The 23,650-nt window shown below is 39.8% G+C and overlaps 1 protein-coding gene across 3 annotated transcripts in view; it reads right to left on the bottom strand.

Moving 5' to 3' along the window:
- Positions 1-265: 265 nt before the first annotated feature.
- The window catches only part of Wdr35 (WD repeat domain 35), a 57,805-nt gene continuing 34,420 nt past the window's right edge, over positions 266-23,650 (bottom strand). For all 3 annotated transcript variants that reach the window (XM_031355872.1, XM_031355873.1, XM_031355871.1), the window contains 14 exons: positions 23,320-23,373; positions 21,865-21,974; positions 21,257-21,467; positions 16,262-16,342; positions 13,058-13,194; positions 12,539-12,742; positions 11,059-11,205; positions 9,484-9,616; positions 7,838-7,948; positions 6,764-6,928; positions 5,706-5,846; positions 5,012-5,168; positions 1,396-1,636; positions 266-1,109 (listed from right to left, as the gene is read on the bottom strand). In XM_031355872.1, the coding sequence (XP_031211732.1) occupies positions 959-1,109; positions 1,396-1,636; positions 5,012-5,168; positions 5,706-5,846; positions 6,764-6,928; positions 7,838-7,948; positions 9,484-9,616; positions 11,059-11,205; positions 12,539-12,742; positions 13,058-13,194; positions 16,262-16,342; positions 21,257-21,467; positions 21,865-21,974; positions 23,320-23,373 (2,043 nt within the window). In that variant the 3' untranslated portion in view covers positions 266-958. The remainder of the gene's footprint in view (positions 1,110-1,395; positions 1,637-5,011; positions 5,169-5,705; positions 5,847-6,763; positions 6,929-7,837; positions 7,949-9,483; positions 9,617-11,058; positions 11,206-12,538; positions 12,743-13,057; positions 13,195-16,261; positions 16,343-21,256; positions 21,468-21,864; positions 21,975-23,319; positions 23,374-23,650) is intronic.

Here is a 23,650-nt window from a genome sequence, read left to right as displayed (position 1 = left end):
TTTAGCTGTGGATGGTGGGTGAGAGAGATCGGCAATGCTTGTGCAGGTGCACTGCTTACCAGCACAACATGCTGGGACCTGTTGGGTGGGGCCACATTTAATGCATGCTGAGACCTGCTGGATGGGGCCACATTTAATGCATGCTGGGACCACATTCAGTGCATGCTGGGACCTGCTGGGGCCACATTTAGGCCACCAGAGTACTCTGAACTATGGCATAGTTCGGGATAAGTTTGGCGATAAGTAACAACAGCATTACTCAAAATCAGTTAATTTATGTTTATTACAAGCAAAAGGGACCAAATGCTTCCTCTGGAATGAGAATAAAATAGTCTTTAAAACTTCAAATAATAAAAAGTCTTTAAATGCTATTTCCTCATTTATGAAAATAAAATATAGAAATTTAATCCTTAAATTGAAATAGAGTTCATTTCCTACACCAGTTGTTTAACCTCCCTGAAATACAGGTTATATCAGTTCTCTACTTCAAGTCTGCCCCTCTCACCTCCTCCATCCCCATCTACCTCCCGAGGGTTCTCTAACAAACTGGCAACCTTGATGAGAGAGAACTATTTCTGGTAACTTTGTGGTAAGTTACTATAATTTATAAATGGTAAATGGACAGACAAGAACTACAAAAAAAATAAGTTCACATCTTGAAAGTCTTATGTGAAAATAATCAAATTATCTCCTAGTTGCACTGTGATGTATGAATTATCTTTTTTTTTTTTTCTAGTACTAACAGTGGACCCAGGTCCTTGTGCATTCTTGGAATGCACTCTACCACTGAACACATTCTAGCCCTCTTTTTATTTTTATTTCCTTTTTTAAGATATATTTTATACAAAAGTACAACTGGCAGATGATAAGGTTGATTTTCATATGAAACCTTAGGAAATCAAGCATTATTACATATTCAGATGCTTCATGTATTTTACAATTCAGATACTTATTTCCTTTATTCTACCGAGCTATGGCATAAAGGGCAAAAGTTATAGTTACTGATTTCCTGAGCAAGAACATAGTGCTTGCAGACTTTGCACACCCAGAATTGATACTCAATGATTGGGCTTCCGGTGGCAATACATGTGGGCAGTTTGCCTTCCCCACTGTAAAAATAAGAGAGAAAACAATTAGATTTTAAAATATGTGATTAGACTGTCTACTATAATTTAAAACTGAAGGATGAAAATTTCCAAGACAAATTTCAAGTAAAATGCTTCTAATTTTTTTAATAAAAACTTTTCCTTAGATGAAAAACATAGCTTTACTATACCTGTGTAGGATAATAATATTAATCAATTTTAATATTAACATAAACTCCTTGAAAATTTAGTGCTTTATTCTATCCAAGATTCTAATCAGGTAAATGGCATCTTGTTATGATTCACCTACCCTTCAAGAAGGCTGTTCAACTCAGACTTCCTGTTGTCTTTTGGCGTGTGTTTGGTGAAAATTTCCAGAGCCAGGTCTTCATATTGCTGCTTCTGTTCTGCACTGAGCATCTCTAAAGACTCCAATTTAATGAAAGCTTTTGAACAGGTACCAAAAGCTCTGCTTGCACAAGCACAGAGTGCTAACAGAGAGTAGATCTCAACGGAGGGAATGATGTCTTCATAGTCTCTCAGGTGAAGAGCTAGAAAAGATGAGGCAGTTAGCGTCTGCAAAGTCAAGGACGCGCGAGCATGTGAGACAGGACCCAGAGACACTGTTCTATCTTAACCTAAATGTAAGACAATGCTGGGGGTCGGGAGCACCAGCGGAGGAGACAGAGTTCATAACCTCATTTCGGAGAGTGAAATCACAGCCATGCTCACTTCCAAACAGAATGGTTTATATACTGAAATGTGTGCTTTTGTTCCATTTGATCCAATAATTTCTGTGGCATTCCAGGCAAGGTGAATTAATACTATATTAGCTCTAATTCTCAAAATAATGTTTTCTACTCACAAAGAACAAACCGTGTAGCATGAGGTTCTTTGTGTTCTTTGTCCCACTGAGGTGACAGGACAACTGAGTACAACTGAGCTTCCCGTTGCCAGCCCAGACCATTTATTTTGACAGCTGCTACATCTTATCTGTAATCCTTCTGCACTAGAGATAGCATCTTTTCTTTAACGCACTGCAGAATTAGCATCAGATTAGTCATCAATTTGTATGCTTTTCCTCTCTAGACTCTGAAATTTAAAAAAAAAAAAATCCCTTCTGAAAGTATACTATATAACAAAACCAATGGAACAACACATCTGTTGCATCTTCTCTTTAGAGTTCCACCAGTTGGCTCTGAGGTCAAGTGTTGACAAGAATTTGAATGGAACAATTTTATTTGAAAACAGACATTCATTAAGCTATAATAAACAAGACCCTCTAGTTCTCCCTTTGGAGCACAGCAGTTTCACAGGCAGAAGCTGCAAAGTACATATTATTTCTTATCATTTTACACTGAAACACAGAAAGAGGGAGTGTATGGACTTCTCCGCCCAAGAGGGGAACAATCTCAGAAGTGTGTTTTCTTTTAGCCTAAGTCTCAAAGTGGCACATGACTGTGTAAAATATTTAAGCTGCAGTATGTCACATTAATTTAAATTAAATGAATTGTTATAAGAAATCAAAATTATTTTCTTTATATAACTGACAGCCAGTTGGAAAATCTTTTTACAGTCCTATTACTAATGACAATAAAAATAAGAATAAACTCCAAAAGAAACATCTGGGGCATACTGGAAGTAAACTAAAACTCTTTATGGAAAACAAAACAGATACAGCAATGGTTTAAAAGTTGATATTTCTGGATGAGAAAATTCATTATTGACATATTAGTGAGCCCATCTTGGTAAATTAATGTAGTTCTAATCAAAAGTCCAATAAGACCTCATTGAAATTCCATCATCCTCAAAAAGATTATGAGTTCATCTGACTAAACAAATACAAAAGGATAGGATACCTAAAAATCATTTTAGAAAAAGAACACAGGAAAACTTAAATATTAAATAAAGTGCTGGAGATGGAACTCAGTGGTTTAAAAACACTTGAAGCTTTTCCCAGAGGCCCTGAGTTTGGTTCCAAGCACCCATTTTAAATGTTCATAACCACCTGAACCTGCAGCTCCAGAGGATCTGACACACTCTGGCCTCTGTTGACACCTGCACTCAAGTGGTATACAATCACAGACACATTAATAATAAAAGATTATAGGCAAGAAAGGGACAGTACTGGCACAGAAATACAGGAATGGAAAATAATAGTCTAGGGAGGAATTAAGAATACATCTGCCTGAAGCACAGTGGTGGTCATGCCTCTAATTTACAGCACTTAGCAGGCAGAAGGACTGCAAGTTTAAGGCCAGCCTAGAATACATAATGAAACACTGTTTCATCACACACACACATACACACACACACACAGGAAACTAGAATTTCCAACCTGTGATAGAAAAATACTTTTAGTGTGTGTGTAGGGGTCAAGAGGTGCATGCCTGCCAAGGCCAGAAACTGTTGGCTATCCTCCAGCTGGAGTTACAAGTGGGGTCAGAACACAGGTCTTTATGAGAGAGCAGCAAGTGCTCTTAACTGCCAAGCCATCTCTCCAGCCCCAAGGATTTTTAGACAAGGCATTGCTCTACTTTGTATAAAGGACACAGAAAAAGGCTGACAAGCCTGGATAGCACCATCAGCTCCCTCCACAGCTGCTGCTTGCAAAGGCCTCAGAACCCAGGCTCCACAAGCAAACCTCCTTTCAGAAAGACTCCTAGAGAGAGCATCTCTAGGAGGCAGGTAAGCTTGTCTCCTCTTACATAAAACTGGGCCTTGAAAAGGTTGAGTCGTAGGCAAATGGTGGCCGGGTGTGCACTGCACACGTCATATGCTTTGGTTCACAGCATAAGTGTCAAACTATACTCACTGGAGTTAAATAGGAAAAAAACATGTAATCCCTCAGATATTGTTAATCAAGAAGAAATCGCCACTTATACTATGTGTAATTAATCTGTGAGTGACAGTACATAAAACACTATAGACTGTGAGGTAGCTGTAAAAAACTGCCATAACAATGACAGAAAGACAATCCTAACACAGAAATGACAGAGAGACAATCCTAACACAGCCCTGAAGAGGAAAACCTAAGTTATGAGAGGAAAAATTTCACCCAAATGGCCCCTGCCATTAGGTCTGCTGACCTGAGCTAGATCCTGTGTCTCCATGGGGAAAGGAGAGAACAAACTCTCAATGTTGTCCTCTGACCCCAACACGTGAGCCATAGGGGTGGGTGCGCGCGCGCGCGCGCACACACACACACACACACACACACACACACACACACACACACACACACACAGAGGGGAGGAGAGGGAATAAAACAAAACTAAATGATTAATGTGATTTTTTTCTAATTAAAAAGAGAAAAGAAAGTTTACTTAAATGTGCATGATGGTTATCTCTGAGTTACGAAAGTATTTTATGCCATTATTTTGTCCTTTTGTACTTTTCTATTTTGGTTGAAATTACTAAAAAAAAGTCACTTTATGAAAAATGCTACAGATAAATATGATATTATGATAAATACTATAGAAATGTATATGACATGGAAATATCTTTAAGTTCTATTAAGGCACACACAAGCAGGTCTGTTTAAGTTTCTAGTATGCTTCGATTAGTGTCAAGAGTTCCTGTGGACACAGGCACAGTGGTCTATCCCTCTAAAAGACTGTGGGCTGGGCGGTAAGTGCTTGGCTTTGAACAGAAAGCATATGAATACAAAAAACAAATAGGAACTTGTTTATTATCTAAAGCATCTGATATTTCTGTGAACTACTGTGTATTGTGCTTTTTAAAAAGTGGGGGAAAACTTCAAAAAAGAAGAATGCACAAAATAAACCATATTCATAATCTTGACACATATAGATAAAAGCATAGGGGAAATATTAAAATTAATATAAAGACAAATAAAGAAGCTAGCTCTTCCTCTTCACATGACCACCGTCAGCTGTCCTGCAAACATTCCATGGCACACCTACCTGTCTTCAACGCAGTGTCAACGTATCCCTCATAGAGCTGCCGCTGAGCGAGTATAAAAAAGTGGTAGGCCTCCGCTCCTCTCCAGGCATTATCCGTAAACCGACTAGTTGTAGAGAGAACTTCCTCTTCTAGCAAGCCAGCCAAAGCAGAAGTGGCCTGGGAGAAAAGCCAGGGCACTCTGTCAGCCCACAGACACACACAGCCTCATCCCACGTAGCTTACCAGTGCTAACACTAGGAAGGTTCGGTCTGAAACTGTGAGGCAGCCACACAGCTTCACACAGTTTACCATCTCTGTCAGCTCAGAGTTAAGTTTTCCATCATAGCTCAGTTTTCTAAATTGCTAAGATTAAAGTTGAAAATAGAACCAATTAAACTTTAAGTCAATGTGAAGTTTACAGTAAAATAGATTTATATTCTAAGAAAGTTTTTTTAAATTCTCTGATTAAGAATGGAGAACTTACTAGGCAAGTAAGCACTTTAACAAAAAATAATTAAGGCATCCAAGAAACTGGTCTCCATATTTCCAAACAGAAAGTTTTAAATCTGCATACTTATTCTGAATGAGGCATTACTGTTTTGTTAAGCCCCTCAAAAGACATAATCACCAGCCTACAAATGAAAGAGCTGCTCCAGGAAGAGCAGTTCTGGTGACCTGGTGTTGCTACGTGAGCCGCGTGCGCGTCCTAGTCACCTCCGAGTTCTTGCCTTTGACTTTACTGCGCTGGGCGTTTTTCATCTGCTCGTGATACTGTTCTATGAGCAAAGCTGACAGCACGTAGAGCTTTTTCACACGCAAAGGCTTTGTCCTTTTCTTCGCCTCCTCATCTGCAATCTAAACATTTCAGACCATTGGCAAGATACTTCTTGGTGTATATTTGTACTAATAAAATCATTTCTCAAGATTAACTGAAACTGGGTTCTTTAAAAGAGGAGGGAGAGGGGCAGAATGGAATACAAATGTAATTATGTTTCAGATTTTAAAAGCCATGGTCTTTTCTTCAGAATTTAGTCACTTGAACAGAAACTAACAGTCTTAAAAGTAACATCTATTGAAAAAATAACTAAATCAGAGTGGAGAAAGTAGTGTGTCCTTTAGAAGCTTAAATTTAAGTGATTTTGAGAAAATTATTAAGTCAAGCAAGAAAAGAGAACAACAGTATAAAATCATGTGTATTAATACTGCATTATGAATATTAAAGGAATATTGTTTTAAAATTTTGTACATTTTACAAGGACTTAATGTTTTAAAATTTGTGCATTTTACAAGGATTTAATCTAGCTAAAAAGAATTTGTTCTTAGCAACCCCAGGAAATTCTTAAATTCTTAGTTAGCTTCTATAGCAAACACAAAGCTGTCTGGGAGCTGGCAAAGTTCTGGCGTCCATGATTATGTTGTTAGTAGAGGGCAGCATACACAAAGCTGCAGTGAGAAGGGCTTTGCTGTGACAGACACTTGTTTACAAAGAAAACAGAATACTTTTTAAAAGCTATAGAAGAAGATATAAAACTAATTGTTCTAGGTCTAATTCTGTCATTGATTTCTCTGGTTTGGAAGTAATGACATGCATAAAAATATACTTGAATAGCTATTTTAACTCAATACAAGTTCATTGAGATGTATAGACTTTGGGGCCACTTAATTTTGGTATATGATGTTTATTTATATTTGCAAGTTTTTAAATAATAAAGCTTAAAGTTAAAAACGCTGCAACTAGAGCAAAGCAAATCTTCAGCAGGGCTCTGCATTACCTTATACATCAGTTTAGCTGCATCGAAAAAGTAGCTGGCTTTCCTGTAGAGTTCAATGGCATCAAGAGTCTTGTTCTTCTCCAGTAAGTGGGACGCGTACCTAGCTAACAGAGATCCAATCTCCTTCATACTATGACTTTTAGCCAGTTCGACGGCTTTGTTCCACTAGGAGAAAGAGTATACTAATCAGTCACCTGAATATTTAAGTAACTTACATTCTGTGATCCCCACAATACGGCCTAAGTGTGTAATAAATGGTAACACTCCTTCATATAGAGCAGAACAGTGGACATTGTAAACATGTAAGATAAGAGCAGTCAGACGTTTTACAGGCCAGCATTTCAAAATGGCTGCATCATCTGAGAGACATGTCTTGGATAAGTACATTTGAAAATGAAAGTCTCGAAATTTATAATCACATTCATCTTACAGTTCTCTTGCGGCACATATTGTAAGCTAGAAGAAGAATCTGGTCTTTAGTTTTTATCATAAAACAAAATACAGCCTCATTTAAGAAAATATCTTTTCATATATAACATTAATAAATTATCTTTATAAGGCAAACAAATCTTTTAAAGCATTTCAAAGAACATACTTAGAAGATAGCCAACCATTTCTGTAACAATCCTGCACTTTGATTTTAGTTAAATTTCAGGATTTTTTAAAATATCAAATACATGTTTTCTATAAAAGAGAAAGGAAATAGATTTGCCAAAATAAATATTGATCAAGTAACTCAATTCTTTCCTCAGGCAATGAATGACCATTAACCTGGTCCTTTTGAGAAAGAAAAACCCAACCCTAACAAAATGCAGAAAACTATGAAATTACTTCCAGATAAAAACTTGAACGCACAGGCCTGTTCCGTGTTCCCTGGTTGGCTTAGACGTGAGCGGGCCACCGCTTGTGGTAGCCCAAGAGGTTAAGTGCAAAGGCCACCCTTTCCGTCCTCCACGTAGAGTAGCCATGAGCTAGTTCCCTCCCTCCCAGCCTCACACTGGAGGCCGCTTTCTCCTAGGAATCCCTGCTAGGACACAGTGCTGAACAGCGGCTGTTTGCCTGTTCGCGTCTCACTTGGTTCAGGTGCACGCAGGTGTCCACCGCTGCCTTTGGTTGATTACACTTCAAGAATGCGCTCACGGCTTGCTCACACATTCCAACTCTCACAAACATCTGGGCTATTTCCTGTAAGCACCAAACACTGTTATCAGACTTCACAGACCAGGCAATCACTTAGATTTGAATTACCAAAACTCTACAGGGGCATGTGAACATTAAGTTGGTGGGGACAAGTGAACACCACATGGGTAGTTAGATTTTTCTTTCCATCGGGAGGCTACAGGTCGGGTGTCACAGTGTCACAGTGTCCACTTCATAGATCTAGCACTTCAGTGGCTCAGGCTCTGAAGGCACTGCCCTGCTTCCCTCCTTCAGATTAGCAACCTAAGGTGAGGAGCATTGCTGTAAGTTCAAAACCAGCCTGAGCTACACAGTGAGACTGTCTCAGAAAAGAAAGAAAAAGGGAAAAAAGAAAGCATGCATCCTGGTGGGTAGTGTTAAAAATGATGATGATGGTAGTGGTGGTGGTGGTGGTGGTGATGGTGATGGTAATGGTGATGATATGAACCAAGGAACTGTTGTTATGTTCAAGCTCCCAATCTTATTAAGAAATACCCCAGAGCTTGGAATGAATGAGGCTCAGTTGGTAGACTATTGCCTGGCAAGCACAAAGCCCTGGGTTTGGTTCCCAGCACTATATAAACTGGCAATGTGGTACATTCCCCGCACTAGAGGCAGGAGCATCAAAGTTCAAGGTCACCGTGGCTGCATAGTGAGTTCAAGGCAGCCTGAGATACATGAGACAAAACAAATCTAAGAAATGCTTCATGGTCCACATTTTTAACCACAATCAAACAACAAGCAGAGACAGACAGACAGACAGACAGACAGACAGACACATGCTGGGGTGGGGGACAGTTTAATGGTCAAGTGGCAGTTTTGAATCCTAACATGGCAAAAGTCAGGAAGGAAAACAGAAATGCTGTCTTCATAAGTTTTAGAAGCTAAACCCAAAACAGCTTCCTCAGAAGGTAGCTGGGCTGGGGCACCCGCCGCCGCCACCATGAACCTTACTGCCATCTCTTTGTCTCTTTCAATGTTACTAATTAGAGTTTTCTCTCCCTACCCACCCATCCTCAAAAATACTAGAGGGTGAGTATGCTAGTGAAATGGCTCAGTGGTTAAGAGCTGGCTACTCTGATTCCCAATATCCACAGAGGCTCACAACCACCTTTACCTCCAGTCCCAGGGGATCTGCCCTCTTCTGGCCTCTGTGACCACTGCATGCATGTGGCACACAGACATTACATGCACGCAAAACACACATGTAATAAATGAATAAGCAAGCAAATAAATAAATAAATAAATAAATAAATTTGGATATATAAATACATATGTTGTGCCCAACTACATTTTTAAAAGTAATGCCTATGCTTTTCTTATAAAGTAATACATTCTAATTAAAAAATAAAACTTAAAAAACACAAAAAGTAGAACTGCTCAAAATTTTGTGACCTATAAAAAAGCTCTCTTAATACTCTGGCATTGTTGTTACTTATAGATTAACTTTCAGTTTTTGTTGCTACAAAGGATATTTCCTGACTAAAAATAAGTATTTTATAAATAACCCAGGACCAAAAACTAAAATTTGGAATACTTACTGGAAGCAACTTATGGTTTTCTGGAAGTGAATTGGCAAGATTCTCTAACCCCTCATAATCTTCTAGCATGTAATAGCATTCGGCTAAGCGCTCCTGGTTCCTGCCTTTTACATAATATTGTACAGCATTCAGCCTATAGGTGAAAAGAAAACTTCATAATCAGTATGTGAGTCTCCAAATAAACAAGAACTTCCATAAAATTATCCTTTCATTAGGATATATTTGTGTTACTTTATCATTTCAAGTTATACAATACTGAAGGGGGTGGTTCTGATGCTAAGCTCCTGTCCCCCAATTGGTTCTTGATCTATCAGTAAAGAAGCCATGGGCGAATTGCTGTGTGGAAGGTACATGCGGGACTTCCAGGCCCTGGGAGGCAGGAAGGGAAGAGAACCAAGAAACCATGTAAAATCTCATGTGGCTACACAGGCTGCTCCTACAGGCAGGTGGTCAGAGGAGTTTAGCAACTGAAGTTTAGGGCAGATGGGAGAGATGGAGATAAGAAATGGATAAAGGCATGCTTTTCTAGGTGGGAGATAGCAGCGCCCAGCAATTGTGCCAAAAAGGCAAGTAGAAAAGGAGCAAACTGTGTGTGTGTGTGTGTGTGTGTGTGTGTGTGTGTGTCTTTTGTCCGAGGATTCAAGGGAAGTGGGGTGGGGGCTGGTAGGTCACCTTCCAGAGTAAAGGCGGCTAGAGGGTAAAACTACACGAAACACAATACCTTTAAAATACACGATTTTTTAAGATCTAAAGAAAATGAAGTATATTCTACCTGATATTCTTTGAATGCGCTCACATATACAGTATCATATAAGTACTTGTATCACTGACATAAATAAGCATATTGATCCCAACGAAAACTTAAGAATAAAACAATGCTTTCTGAAAACAATCTGTAACAAAACAAGTAAATATAAAATAATTTACTATGATCAAAAATAAATCATATATAACTGTAGAGAGAATCTCTTGTATACTGTGTGGAAGCATCACCTTTCAATAAAACACTGATGACCCATTAACAAAGGCAGGAAATAGAAGCTGGGAGTTCTGGCAAAGAGAGGGGAACTCTGGGAGATAGGCATGAGAAGATTCAAAGCAGACTCCAAGTAGACAGACTATGAAACTGAGGAGAGGTAACCAGCCATGTGGCAGACACAGAATAGAATAAACAGGTTATATAAGTTATGGGCTAGTCAGGGAACAAGCCCTAATTTAAGGCCATAAGCCTTGTTAATAAATAATAAGCTTCCAAGCTGTTATTCAGGAACTGGGTGCAGGTGGGAAAGCTCATGGTAACATATAACATCCTAGGTTGTGAACTCAAAAACAGTGGAATGCTTTCTGAAGCTAGGTGCAAGATTCATGTGAATAGATGGCAGAGTTATACTGTGCTCATCTCTCAGGTCAAAAATGTCCTGCATCCAGAGAGCAAATGCATTACAGAGACATTTGAATTTTAGGATTGAGGAGAAGGGCCTTCACTCTGACAGCACTATTTCCTGGAGAAGCACTCTGGGTAGCAATAATTCAAAGTATGCAAGAATGCACCAGGCATCCAGGTAGCTCACACACCACTTCTGTCGATCAGCAAAGTAGTCTCCAATGGCATTGTGGGCTTGTTCAAGGAGACTGTCGTCTGCGTCACCAGATCCAGTTTTCAGGAGTTGCAGTACTCTGAACCAGTCCCCTAATTTCAGTCTGAGACCAATAGCGAGGTCTCTACAAAAAAAATAAATAAATAAAAAGTATTCATTCACCAATTCATCATTAACCCACTCTATACTTGTCAGTTGCCTGCTCTGTGCTAAACACAGTTCTAGGTGCTTTGTTTATGTCCAAGCGCTCTGGAAACAGCCTGGCCAAAATACAATGAGAGGCAGCTGGGACAGAGCAGAAGTTATAGTTTGAAGGTGTGTCCTCTCAAAACCTCATGTTGAAACCTAATCCCAACTGTGGAAGCAGCAAAATTTGATGCACTTGGGGAAGTGAGTAAGCCTCTGTTAATCATAACAGCTTCATGAGCAGGTCTCTGTAGATCAGGCTGGCCTCAAACTCACATTTGCCTGCCTCTGCCTTCCAAGTGCTGGAATTAAAGGCATTCGCCAACACCTCCCAGCTCAGAAACAGCTTTTTACTCTGGTGGGTTTTTGTTGTTGTTGCTGTTGCTTTGTTTTATTGCTGTGACAACAGTGCCTCAGCCTGGGTAATGTATGAAGGACAGAGGTGGCTGCTCGCAGTTCTGGAGGCTGGGAGTCCAAGGCTGAGGTTCTAGCAGACTTGATGTCTGCTAAGAGCCCCATCTGTGTGCTTCCAGGATGCTGCCTTGAATTTTCACAGACAGAAGGGCAAAAGGACATCCCTTGTCGAGCAAACTAATTACCTGCTGAAAATTAGTTCTCTTTTGATTTTGATTTTATTTCTCTTTTGATTTTTATTTTATGATTCCCAAGAGAAGAAAATTAAATAATGACCTCAGTAATTAAAACCTAAATTATGACTACATAATAATTAATAAAAGTCTCCAGTCTCCACAGACCTAGCAACTTTTTTCTTTACCAAATGAACAAAATCTTTGTTGTCATGATTAACACACTGAAATAGAGCGAGGGGTGGGGTAGGTCCTTAGCACCGGCCTGAAAGCCTGACGTGGCTGCTGCACCTGTGACCCGGCACTGAGCCAGCCAGTCCCTGGGCATTTGCTGGCCAGCTAGTTTAGACAAAACTTCAAGCCCCAGGTGCAATGAGAGGTCGTGTCTCACTAAGATGAAGAACAGTAGTGAAAAACACCCAACACTGACCTCTAGGCTCCACAAATGCACACATATGCAATCACACACACACACAAACCATTAAAAATAATAAAAGCAGAAAAGAAAACTTCTTCCAATTTATAAAATATAAATTAATGAGGCATGGGAAATGCCCAGGTTGTATTCCAAAATGAGAATTACTTTTTCTAAAAGAAATGGTACAATAAATTTAGTCTGCTTCATCGTTTCCATTTATCAACATGAACCGACAGTACTTGGGGGCGGCTGCCTTCATAATCTACCTTCTGTCCATGTCTAGATACATCCTTTCGGCCTCTTCAAACCTGCCAAAGTAGGCAATAACTTCAGCCTGCTTCATTGACTCGCTCTGCAGATTACCCAGGCGCTTCACAAACTTGATGCCTTGGTAATCCTTGCAGCGCACAAACGCTTGCTGGGCGGTGTACAAGTCCAGCTTCTGGAGGGCAGCTTCAGCCAACAGGCGCCTTGGTTTAAAAAGACCCAGAAAACCTATTACACATGACTAATAAACAAGGCTTGTATAGAATTCAATTAGTAAAACATGGTTAAAAAAAAAAAAAACTTCTGGTGAATTCCAGTAAAAATGACTAGCACGTGCAAATATTTTTTCATGTAACATACTTATACTGAGGATTGGCATATGAAAAGCAGGTTTCTACAGTTGAAGAAGAAAAGCAAAAAGAGATACCAGGATGCTAGCGTGAGAACAGAGGGTGACAGAGTTGGGACTTCAAAAGCATACACCTGACTTTGGGGGATGTTGGGGTTCTTTAAAATACCAAAGTCGGGGATGTGGGTTGTCCTCTATGAACTGAGACGCATCTTCAATTCCAACTTTCTCGATCAATGCTCGGCTATCTCGCAGGGACCGGATCTCAAAGTTCATTATGTAATCCTTGCTAGGGTGCTCTGGGTTCTGAAAGTGAAGGTGAGACAGGGGATTCAGAAGAACGCCTACAGTCTATGTCTTCCCTGCAGCCAACTAAACTAAACTAGCACCACACTGTGAGTAGAACAAAGAAAAAGAAATTCCCACGTTCGGGTCTGAAGAGTTATTTGGACAACACAGAAATGGAGTGTGCCATGGGCAATCAGGCTTCCTACACAGAGGTGCCCACAACAGCAGGAAGGATCCCTTAGTTTCTCTCAACTCCATTTCCCCCCAAGGTGTAATTCTTTTCTCCACAATCCTACCCTGCCTTCCCTAGAGCAGAAAACCCACATTCGGCCACTTCCACTCCCACGTCCTTCCATCCACTCTTACCCACAGGAGATGGTACTGTGGCTTCATGGCTACTGAGCAAGAGATGGGAGAAAGGAAGGCGCCATCACCACTTCCTACCCTAACTCAGAATGCTCACCAAAACAACACAACTCAAGGTCTGTCTCTCTGGAGAGAGCCACGGGCCAAAGAAAAGAAACAAGCAGGTACAATCAATTCACCAGTGCCCACGCAATGAAGGAAAGAACCACTTAGAAGTTAGATCCCACGTGAAGAGCAGTAATGGGTGGGTCCTAGAGAGCAAACAATGGCAAGCAACCAGCCCCTTCTTACTCCTTACTCAGCACCTACACAGTCTGAAATCCTTAGGAGACTCTCGAGGACCAAGCAGGAATTAGCAAGGAAGGAGTGTGAGGTTTGGGTTCAAACACACCCTTGTAATGTCATTGTTCCCCATGTGACAGAGCCTTCCCCATCTACAAAGGAGGTGCGCACAGTATTTATAGGCATGGGTACAAGGAAGGCCACAGGCCAATCCAACACCTCGGATAAAGGCACTTTGGTGAATGCTAATTTCAGTTTTCATTTGTATTTCTTCTTTAGTCATCCAACAAACTTCTCAAGTTCTTCTTTGACCATACATGCAGCATTGCAGCTAAATGCTTCCTGGGTCCATGATGCCCCAAAGAGGAGTAGAACCTTCCATCCTCTTTCATTTAGTAAGCTTTGCATGTAGTCAGCCAAGTAGGTAAGGCGAGTTCAACTCTCCACTGCACATTTAGCCCTTCTCAGCACCAATACTGGGTACCCTTTTCCTTAATACTCGGTCCATACAAAACTGCCCAGTGTGTGACAGTCTCAGAGCACATCTAACCAACGTAAATTATAATTTCTAAAATACTTTACCCAAGTCAATACAAGAAACAGTTACAAAACCAATGGCACAACATTCTAGAACTTAATGCAATAAGCAATCAACAATGGCCCTTTCAAATGTTTTAGTCTTTACAATTTCATACATAAATAATCTTGCAAGTAAAGGAGACTCAGATTTCTCAATGGTGCAGCCACTGCTACATCCATTACCTCTCCTATGAGGGATAAAGCTCCTACAACTAAAAGATTCATCTAAATTATGAACTCCTGTCCAGAAAAAGAATAGCAAAAATATTAATAACTTTGGAATTCATTTATGCATAATATTAAACAGTTTGAAATTAGAGTTATAAAACAAAATAAAATGTCCTAAATCTTCACGTCAAAAGAATTATACAGAGCTACCAAGAAGAGAGAGAGAGGGAGAAGGAGAGGGAGAGGGGAAATGAGAGAGAGAGAGGAAGAGAGAGAGAGGGAGGTAAAGAAAATCTAGGAATGACATTTTTAGAATGGAAAGTCTATTAAACGTTAGATGTAGTTGAAATGGTAACAACTGGGGCCAGCAAGGTGGTTCAGTGGATGAAGGAGCTGTCTGACCATCCCTGCAGCACATGTAGTAGAAGGAGAAAACTGACTCCCACAAGTTGCCCTTGGATCTCCACGTGTGCACTGCAACACAGGTCAACTGGCAAACATGCACAGACCATGAATAAATGGAATTTAAGAGAATTGTTGGTGAAAATGGAGGATAAAAAATGCTAGCAATTCTTCCTAACCCAGGAAGTGATACTGTTCATGATTTTTTTTAAAGATTACTACCTAAGAGTCTAGAATTCCTTGTTTGAATCCTTTATTTTCAGATTGTTTGATTAAAACGAAAGCTAATACAGAAGAGTGTTTGGGACAATGGTGCTGATCCGAATACTTGATTTCTGTCCATTCATCCCAGCCCCTGACTCTGTCTTCACACTTCTCAATGACAGCTGGGAGGACAGACTCTGATGTTCAGGCAAAGTTAGTGATTAAAATTGCTGCCCAGTAGAATTTCTACTAGTTTTTAAAATTTTGTTTTCAGATTGATTTTCTACTTTGATTTAATTCTATATAGAAAACACACTTTTAAAAACATAAAGTCATTATTCATTTTTCAAATAGACATAAATACACTGGCTAAAAATTACTAAGAGAGCACGCCCGTGCTAGATGAAGAGGACTCCAGAAGCTGTCAAAGCATGCACATCAGCCACTTCAAATGGAGTCTACCCATTCTGACTCTGTTTAAAAAGGGCATTGGAGAAAACACACCTCCTAATGAGTTCCCAACACCTAAAGCTTGAACGGAGCAAATATAACAGATAAAAAGATGCTTTTCTTACACATGCAAGGATAATGGGGAGAAGGACTACTTTATGATGTCCCTGTATGTGAGTAAAAGGCAAGAAACAAGCTCACTATATCACAGACCATGTACTTGAAACACAGGAAAGATCTCTCTCTCTTTACCTTGCAGAAGTAAGGTTAACTTGCTATCCATACAGAAGAACCCACCAGTCAAACGTGGCACTCCTCAGGTGCGACACCATAAAACTTCATTCTAGTATTTGCTGACAGCTTTTGAGCTTCACCCTTCCCCCCACTTCTGCCCCACATGCAGCAGACTGATTAGGAAGCTCAATTGATTCCTTCTTCATGGGCACCCAGACTTTCAAAGACCATCAGCCCTGACCCCTGGGAACCAAAGAGTAAGTAAAGAATGAGTAAGGCTGGACCTGAGGCCCAGCTGACTCTTGGGCCTACTCCCAGCTGGGCCACGGCACTACCTGTTGCACACAGGAGGGTCACTCAAGGCAGCAGCAGAAACGGAGGCCGTGTTGTTGATAGTTACCTTCAGTATCTCATCCAAGAGAACAGATTTAATTTCTAAATCCTCAAAGCTACAGATATATCCAGAGGTCTGGATGGGTTCCTTTAAAGAGAAAAAAATGAGAATTATGTCTCATCATACAAACATGCCCCCTCAAGGAATCCTTATTTTAAACAACCCACATCAAAACTTGCAATCAAACAAGAAACCCTGAATGTCAGTAATGCCATCTGCCCATCACCTAAACAGTTACCATGCTGCTACACACACCACTCATTTCTGCTGGTGTCAGATTTCAACTCTTCTATACATCTCTCCAAAAGAGAAGGATGCTCTCTTACCTGACCATACTATGAATTTAATTCTTAGTAAATATGGTATACACTGTATTTGGATCCAATTAATTACATCTACCACACAAATCCCGTAGCAAACCGAAAGTCTGCTCTCTATGTACCTGATATACTGCCTACATAAGACTTGATTTGCCAACCTGTAACTATATGGATGTTACATGTATGTCTCTTATCCTATAGATGAAACAACAGCAGAAAAAACATGTAGGATCGGCACATTATAAGGTAAAGTAGCTGTTCTACATCGTTAGCAAATATATATATATTATATAAGCCAAAATAAATATAATGCCAACTGCCTAGTACCTCCAAGAAACTAAAGAAAAAACAAGGATAATAGTGTCTAGTAATGGAAATCATCACATTTTTGTTTTTTATAACATATAAGTATGCATAATTATTCTATACTAATATATAATTATGATAAAAGAAAGACACCAAAATGATGAAAATAAAAGGTAAAAGTTCACAAGTTGAGTTCAATATGCCTAAGATTAATGCACAGTAAACGTATCTAATGGGGTTTCAAATATGTTTTTTTCTTTGAAAAATCATGAGTTATTAGTTAAAAATCAAATTATATGAGAAAAGCTTATAAAAATTTTTAATTATCTTGAAAAATGTGATTGAATTGCATAAGATAGATAATGTGTTTTTATGAGTAACAAGCATACATAAACAGAGCCAGGCCTAGCAGTTCACACTGTAATCCCAGCTCATGAGAGGTAGAAGCAGGAAGACTACAAATTAAGAGGCAGGCCTTTGTTATACAGCATGACCCTGTCCCAGAAAAACAAGGCCACACACATGCACACAAAGGATCACAATAAAATTAATCTGAAAGGAATATGTATTGAGATGTTTCTCATAGTCTTTTGTGTGTTTTGATTAATTTGAAATGACCATATAAATCAAATATACTTGTGCATACATGTTTATCACAAAAATTTCATTTCAATTAAATACAACAACAAAGAAAAATGGTTAAAAGATAAAGTCACAAAAGATAATCTGTGGATTAAAAAAAAATATACCATCACCCCGAAAAATAAAGTTTAAAAATGTAAAGCATTCCTTTAATTTTGTAATTCTTCACCATGGGACACCTTAGGGTATCTGTTCTAAGTAACAGATAACTATGCAGAAAACATATAATTTAGATTATAAAATTACTGCTTTAATAAAAGGTTCTTTAAATGATGGGGAAAACAGAAAAGGGGAGAAAGGAAAGGAGAAGGAAGAGGAGAGCAAAGAGTTTTCTAAGTGGTTTATAAATGTTGGCCTATAAGTAATGTGCAAAAAGTTTTGAGTCATTCATCCTCCTAAACACTCTGGTTTCCTTTCTGTTTAAGGTAATAAACACTGCAAGAAAAGCAACCAAGGGAAAGAAGCTTGCACCCCAGGTCACAGCGCACTCAACAGCAACTAAACTCAACATCACTGAACTCAACAGCAACTAAACTCAACATCACTGAACTCAACAGCAACTAAACTCAACACCACTGAACTCAACACCACTGAACTCAACATCACTGAACTCAACACCACTGAACTCAACACAACTGAACTCAACACCACTGAACTCAACACCACTGAATTCAACACCACAGAACTCAACACAACTCAACTCAACACCACTGAACTCCACACAACTCAACACAACTCAACTCAACACCACAGAACTCAACACAACTCAACTCAACACCACTGAACTCAACACCACTGAACTCAACACAACTCAACTCAACAGCAGCTTAAAGCAGAAATCATAGAGTAAGCTGTTTACAGGCTTGCTTAGCCAGAGTTCTTTTTTAAAAGAATGTTTGTTTTATGTATATGAGTACTCTATCTTCATGTATACCTGCACTTGAGAAGAGGGCATCAGATCCTCTATATATCCAACTATATAGATAGTTGTGAACCACATGTGGTTGCTGGAATTGAACTCAGGACCTCTGGAAGAGCAGATAGAGTGCTCTTAACGACTGAGCCATCTCTCCAGCCCTTAGCCAGCATTCTTAATAGGGCCCTGGATCAACTACCCAGGGAATAGTGCCAGTCAGAGTGGGCTGGCCTGCCTATATCAATTAACAATTAAGATGATACCCCACAGATATGGTCACAGGGCAATCTGTTCTGGACAATCCTTCCATTGAGATTCTCATCGTGGGTAATGCTAGGCTGTGTCATATTGACAGAGCTAACTAGGCCAAATTACATCAACCAACAGTTTTCCAAAATATAGTAGCAATTCATCCATACCTCAACTAAATGCAGTGTGTCATATTAATAAGCTACAATGAAGGGTACATTCACATAAGCACTCTCCAAGGTATATATTTTTATCAAAAACAGACATCCAAGCTTTGGTTCACTATGCTGTATCAAGAAGCACTGGGGTCTCTCTCACTCAGTAGTCAGAGGCCTCACAGCATGTGAGCACACCAGGCTTCCTGAAGTGTCCTGACTCAACTAATCATTCTCAGCATGTGTGACACACTGAGGCTTGAACGCACCTAATTAACTAGATTGAGAGATAATATTGTCAAATTTTACCTTCGCCTCACAAATTAGACAAGAGGCTTAAGAGGTTTTGAAAAAGAATCTGCCAGCTCCCCAGGGATCACTGATAACACAAGCAACTATGGAATGGCAGAGCTAACTTCTCTCTCCCTCACAACAGGGAAACTGAGATCTCTTATCTATCCTTGCACCGAAAAAAATCTATCCAGCTACCAAATGTCACACCACAGCTTATCTCCTGAGTGCTAATGTGGAGAGCATGTCCTGAAGGAACATATTATCGTGTAGCTCTGTGTCCAGGCATCCTCTCACGGTCTCTGAGCAGCTGGAGGGAGGACCAGCAGAGCAGCTGAGCAAGCAGGGAGCACAGAGGCCTGCGTCCTGGGGAAAACAGAGAACAGACCAATACAGTGTATGCTAGGGTTGTTTTCAAAATTGATCTAGCTCTAAATTTAATAGAAATTGGGTTATATGCCAAGCCAAATAAACAAATTCAAGCAAAGAAAATAATGATTTAAAAAAAATAAAGGCTAGTCTGTTAGAACTACTTAGTAGTCTCTTCCAGACAAAGGTTTAAAGGTTCACTTGGTGCTACATTGACCACACTCTGCACACACTGTACAAACATAATAAGCCACCCTCTGGGCATATGACACCTGACTAACAAGGAGTAGAGCCAAGAATAGAAAAAAAGACTCTAGCTTCAGAAAGCATTCTTCCATCTTCAAGGATCCTGTGGACACTTGTCAAATATCCACACTTGTTTTGTGGCAAGGGACAGAATGCCCTTGGGTCCTTGCAAGAAGTCATGCAAAGGCAGTAGTCCAGGATGTCTTTTCTTTGAACCATTTCTAGGGGTCTAAGAATGACAAAGACCATGAGGCTTCTTAATGCCTTAACAGAGCCTCTAATGGATGATCTCATTTACCCAGAGAGCCCCTATCAAGCTCAAAAGAGAAAAATACACAAACAGCTCAGTATTTCAGAGGAGCAACAGCTCACCACTAAGCAAATGGCTGCAGAAAACCTTTGACAGCTCAAAGCCCTGAGTATGTAATTTTTTCCCAAGAACAAACAAATCAAAATGGATAACTGAGACATTAACTCATCTCTCGTGATTTACACTAGTGAAGTAAACAGAAAACTCCACACTGAAAATCATTAGTAATCCAAAAATTGTTTTGAAGGATTATCTTTTTTATTAAGATACAGATCAATTTATTTTATACTGCCTAAACATATGAGTAAGTGTTGGTCCAGAGAGGACTGAGGGAGAAGAGAATCCAGAAGAGAAAGGCTGACAGGAGTGGCTCCCTCCAGAGAAGCCTGTGCCATGCTCCTTGGGATGGCTTTCTTTTTTTACTACATCTCTTGCTCTCTTAACTCTCATGCTTAAATTCTTTATTAAAAGTGTTTTATTAAAATGTTTTAATAAAAAATTAACTCTTTCAAAAACATCAACTGATGGAGCTATAAACAGAAAAGACCTGAAAATTAATAATAAAAGTAATGGGCAGAAGGAAAAGGCACTCTTGATGTGTGTGAGGGGCACTGGGCACAGAAAGGGTGTGGATTAGTCAGCGGCCTGGAGCATAAGAAAAGCGAGGTAAGTGTACTCTAGACACATAAGCAAAGGAGAATGAAGAGGCAAGTCCTAGTGGTTTCCTTTACTTTACTTTGAATTTTGATAAGAGAAAAAGAAAACAGGACTATTTATCGAGTGCCATGGTTGTGTCTTTGGTGGGCTCAGTTTTGGTTTCAGATAAGGTCTGAACCATGGTCCAAGTTGGCCTGGAAGGTCCTAGATAGCCCAGGCTGGCCTCAAAGAGCATGGCTCTCCTCCCGCAGCGCTCCTATACTGGGATTACGAGCACATGCCTTCCTACCCAGCTAGAAGTCCATCTGTGAAAAGAATAAGTAAATGCATAGGAAGTGTCTTTTCGAGAAAGCAAAGCTATTTTAGAGGTATCATTCCCACTTTGAGCCAAATATTTTTTAAACTCCACAGAAATTTTTAAACCTGTTTCCACAAGTGTATGCAGCAGTCCCACTACGTTTCTCAAAGAAAAAGGGAAGAATATCGGGTTTTGAATTTGGTCTATTATTTATAGACTTAACACTTATTACTTGTCTGTACCTCAGGATCCAAGTTTCTGAAGACATACATTCTCGTCTTCTCCATCATTGCAAACAAATCAGGATTGTCCTTGGCCCACTTCATATCCCAGACATCTTTGCGCTCCAATTTTAGCAACTCGCCGACTACTTGCTGCCCTGTACTGTCTGTCACCCGAGTGTCCAAGTCAAAGAAAGTCAAGACTCCTGCGATGTCAATGATAGCAAGACGACTAGAAGTCATGGGATTGGGGGGGGGAGGGGGGGGAATGGTAAAAGACTTTCAGTGGCCAAGAAGTCAAACTGCCTACAGCCCTTCTTCAAAACACCTTTATCAGAACCCTGGAATATGGTGGAAATCACTTTAAAACTTTTTAAACAAATTTAACAGAAGATACAAACTATTCCTTGTTTTGCTATTTTATAAGAAAAATGTATACAAAGCCAGATAGTATCAAAATATGAAATAGTTAACGTTAAGTTTCAAGAGTAAAAATAAAAAGCGTGCCAGGATTTCTATTTAAACAAAAACAGTAAACTGTACTCAACAAGTTCACCCAACAGCACATTACTGCACAAATCCAACCATCCCAACATAAGCCTAACGCCCTGGAGAAGTCTCTGGCTTACCTGGAGTTGCAGTTCAGAGATAACTGGCAGGCTCTGCAATCCAGAGAATACTTCTGAATCAAAGCAACATTAGGAAAGCTGTACCTCTGGATGGTGCCAGATTCACGCCCCTATGGAAAGGATTTGGTTACTATAGCATATTTACCATAAGAACATCAAGCTGTAAATATAGGTCTCTCTATATGTCCATGTTTTTAAAATCAGAGTGACACTGACCTAGCAAGTGCCCAATTCTGCTGTTGCTAAGTCCATGTTTATCTCCTAACTTGAGTCTTTTAACAGCAGTTGTAGGTGGTCTAATTTTTCCTCATAGAATATTCAAGAAGGAACTCAGAACAAAGATCTAGATCTTTGTAATACACTGATTCTTATCTGACAAGAAAGAACCCTCTAAGGCTGCTTATAATTTAGGTTGATATTCAGAGTAGCCTAAAGGCTACCGAAGTACCTACTCAATTACATTCCATAGATATGAAATGGAAGGTCACGGTGTGAAACAGCCATTCCTGGAGCCTAGCCCGCCATCCCACAGCTTTCACCTAGAGCATCAGCTTCTGGCAAGAAGAAAGATCACCTAGAAGCAGCAATACCTTGAATATTATTTAAAAACTGACCCAGGATATATATACATTTCCTGGACAGGCATGACAGTGTACAGATCAGGGGCAAATGCAGCACGGGAGCAAGGGCAATGACTAGTTCTCAAACTCCTCTACACTTGAGCCATGTGGGGCAATGGTCAAGAGGGGAAGGTCTACATAGCTCATCTTTACCTGCCCTTTTTATCCAGAGGGCAAGGGTTCCTCAGTAAGATGCTCAAGCATGGCCTATCAGAAAGTGGGAAAGCCATAGGATACACAGTTCCTAGAGCATTTCCCCTCACCCTGAGCTGACTGCAGGGAACAGGGAAGCGTCCGCTGGTGCAACTCAAAGGCACTGCTGCATCAGTTACTTCTGAAGTTCATGTTTTCAAATGTCAGAGCTCAAGAAAAAGCATCATACCATTGCTTCTGTTTTTAACTTCTAGCAAAATATTGCCAGGGACTCCTCAACTTTACTGACTGGAAAATACACCAGTTCATTCTAAGTTTTATTAATGTAGTTCAGCCACAGCCAGTATAAGTACCTGGGCTACATACAGGGGGGAAAATACTCTAAGTCCAAGTCCGCTGCTTTCCATACAGCCTCTGCATCTACCGACTACGTAGGGCTTTCAACCTGGGGTCAACTACACATCTGTGTTCCTCCTCACCCTGCTGGTTTTATAAGTAGTTAATATTTTTGCAAATGATTAATAATATGTGCACAAGCTTCAAAACTTCCTCATTTCTTCTATCAGATTTAGATAAACACAGGACATCCACAAGATGATTGTCTAAATCCAAAAGGCTTGATTTACCCTGACTCTGTAACTTAAACAATTACTATTCATAAAATGAGTTTATTTCAACTTACCACAATCAACGTCTTATCAGATGCAGTAATGGCACAAATTGGATCCCTTGTACCCTAAAATTAATCAATCATTTTATGTAATATTTATTGAATAACAAAGGAGGTCCAAAAACTCATATGCAATTATTAAAATATATAATAATACATTTGTCAATGTAACAATTTTATTTACTGAGTACCTACTATGTGTCAATCACTGAAATAAATACTAATGCTACTTCAATAAAATCTTGATCCCCAAGGGATTACTTAAAAATCAACTCCAGGGCCGGGCGGTGGTGGCGCACGCCTTTAATCCCAGCACTTGGGAGGCAGAGGCAGGCAGATTTCT

The sequence above is a fragment of the Mastomys coucha genome, unplaced genomic scaffold (assembly GCF_008632895.1).
Source record: "Mastomys coucha isolate ucsf_1 unplaced genomic scaffold, UCSF_Mcou_1 pScaffold6, whole genome shotgun sequence".
Classification (NCBI taxonomy): domain Eukaryota; kingdom Metazoa; phylum Chordata; class Mammalia; order Rodentia; family Muridae; genus Mastomys; species Mastomys coucha.
The sequence above is the reverse complement of the archived record's forward strand: the minus strand, read 5'-3'. Positions and strand labels throughout refer to the sequence as shown.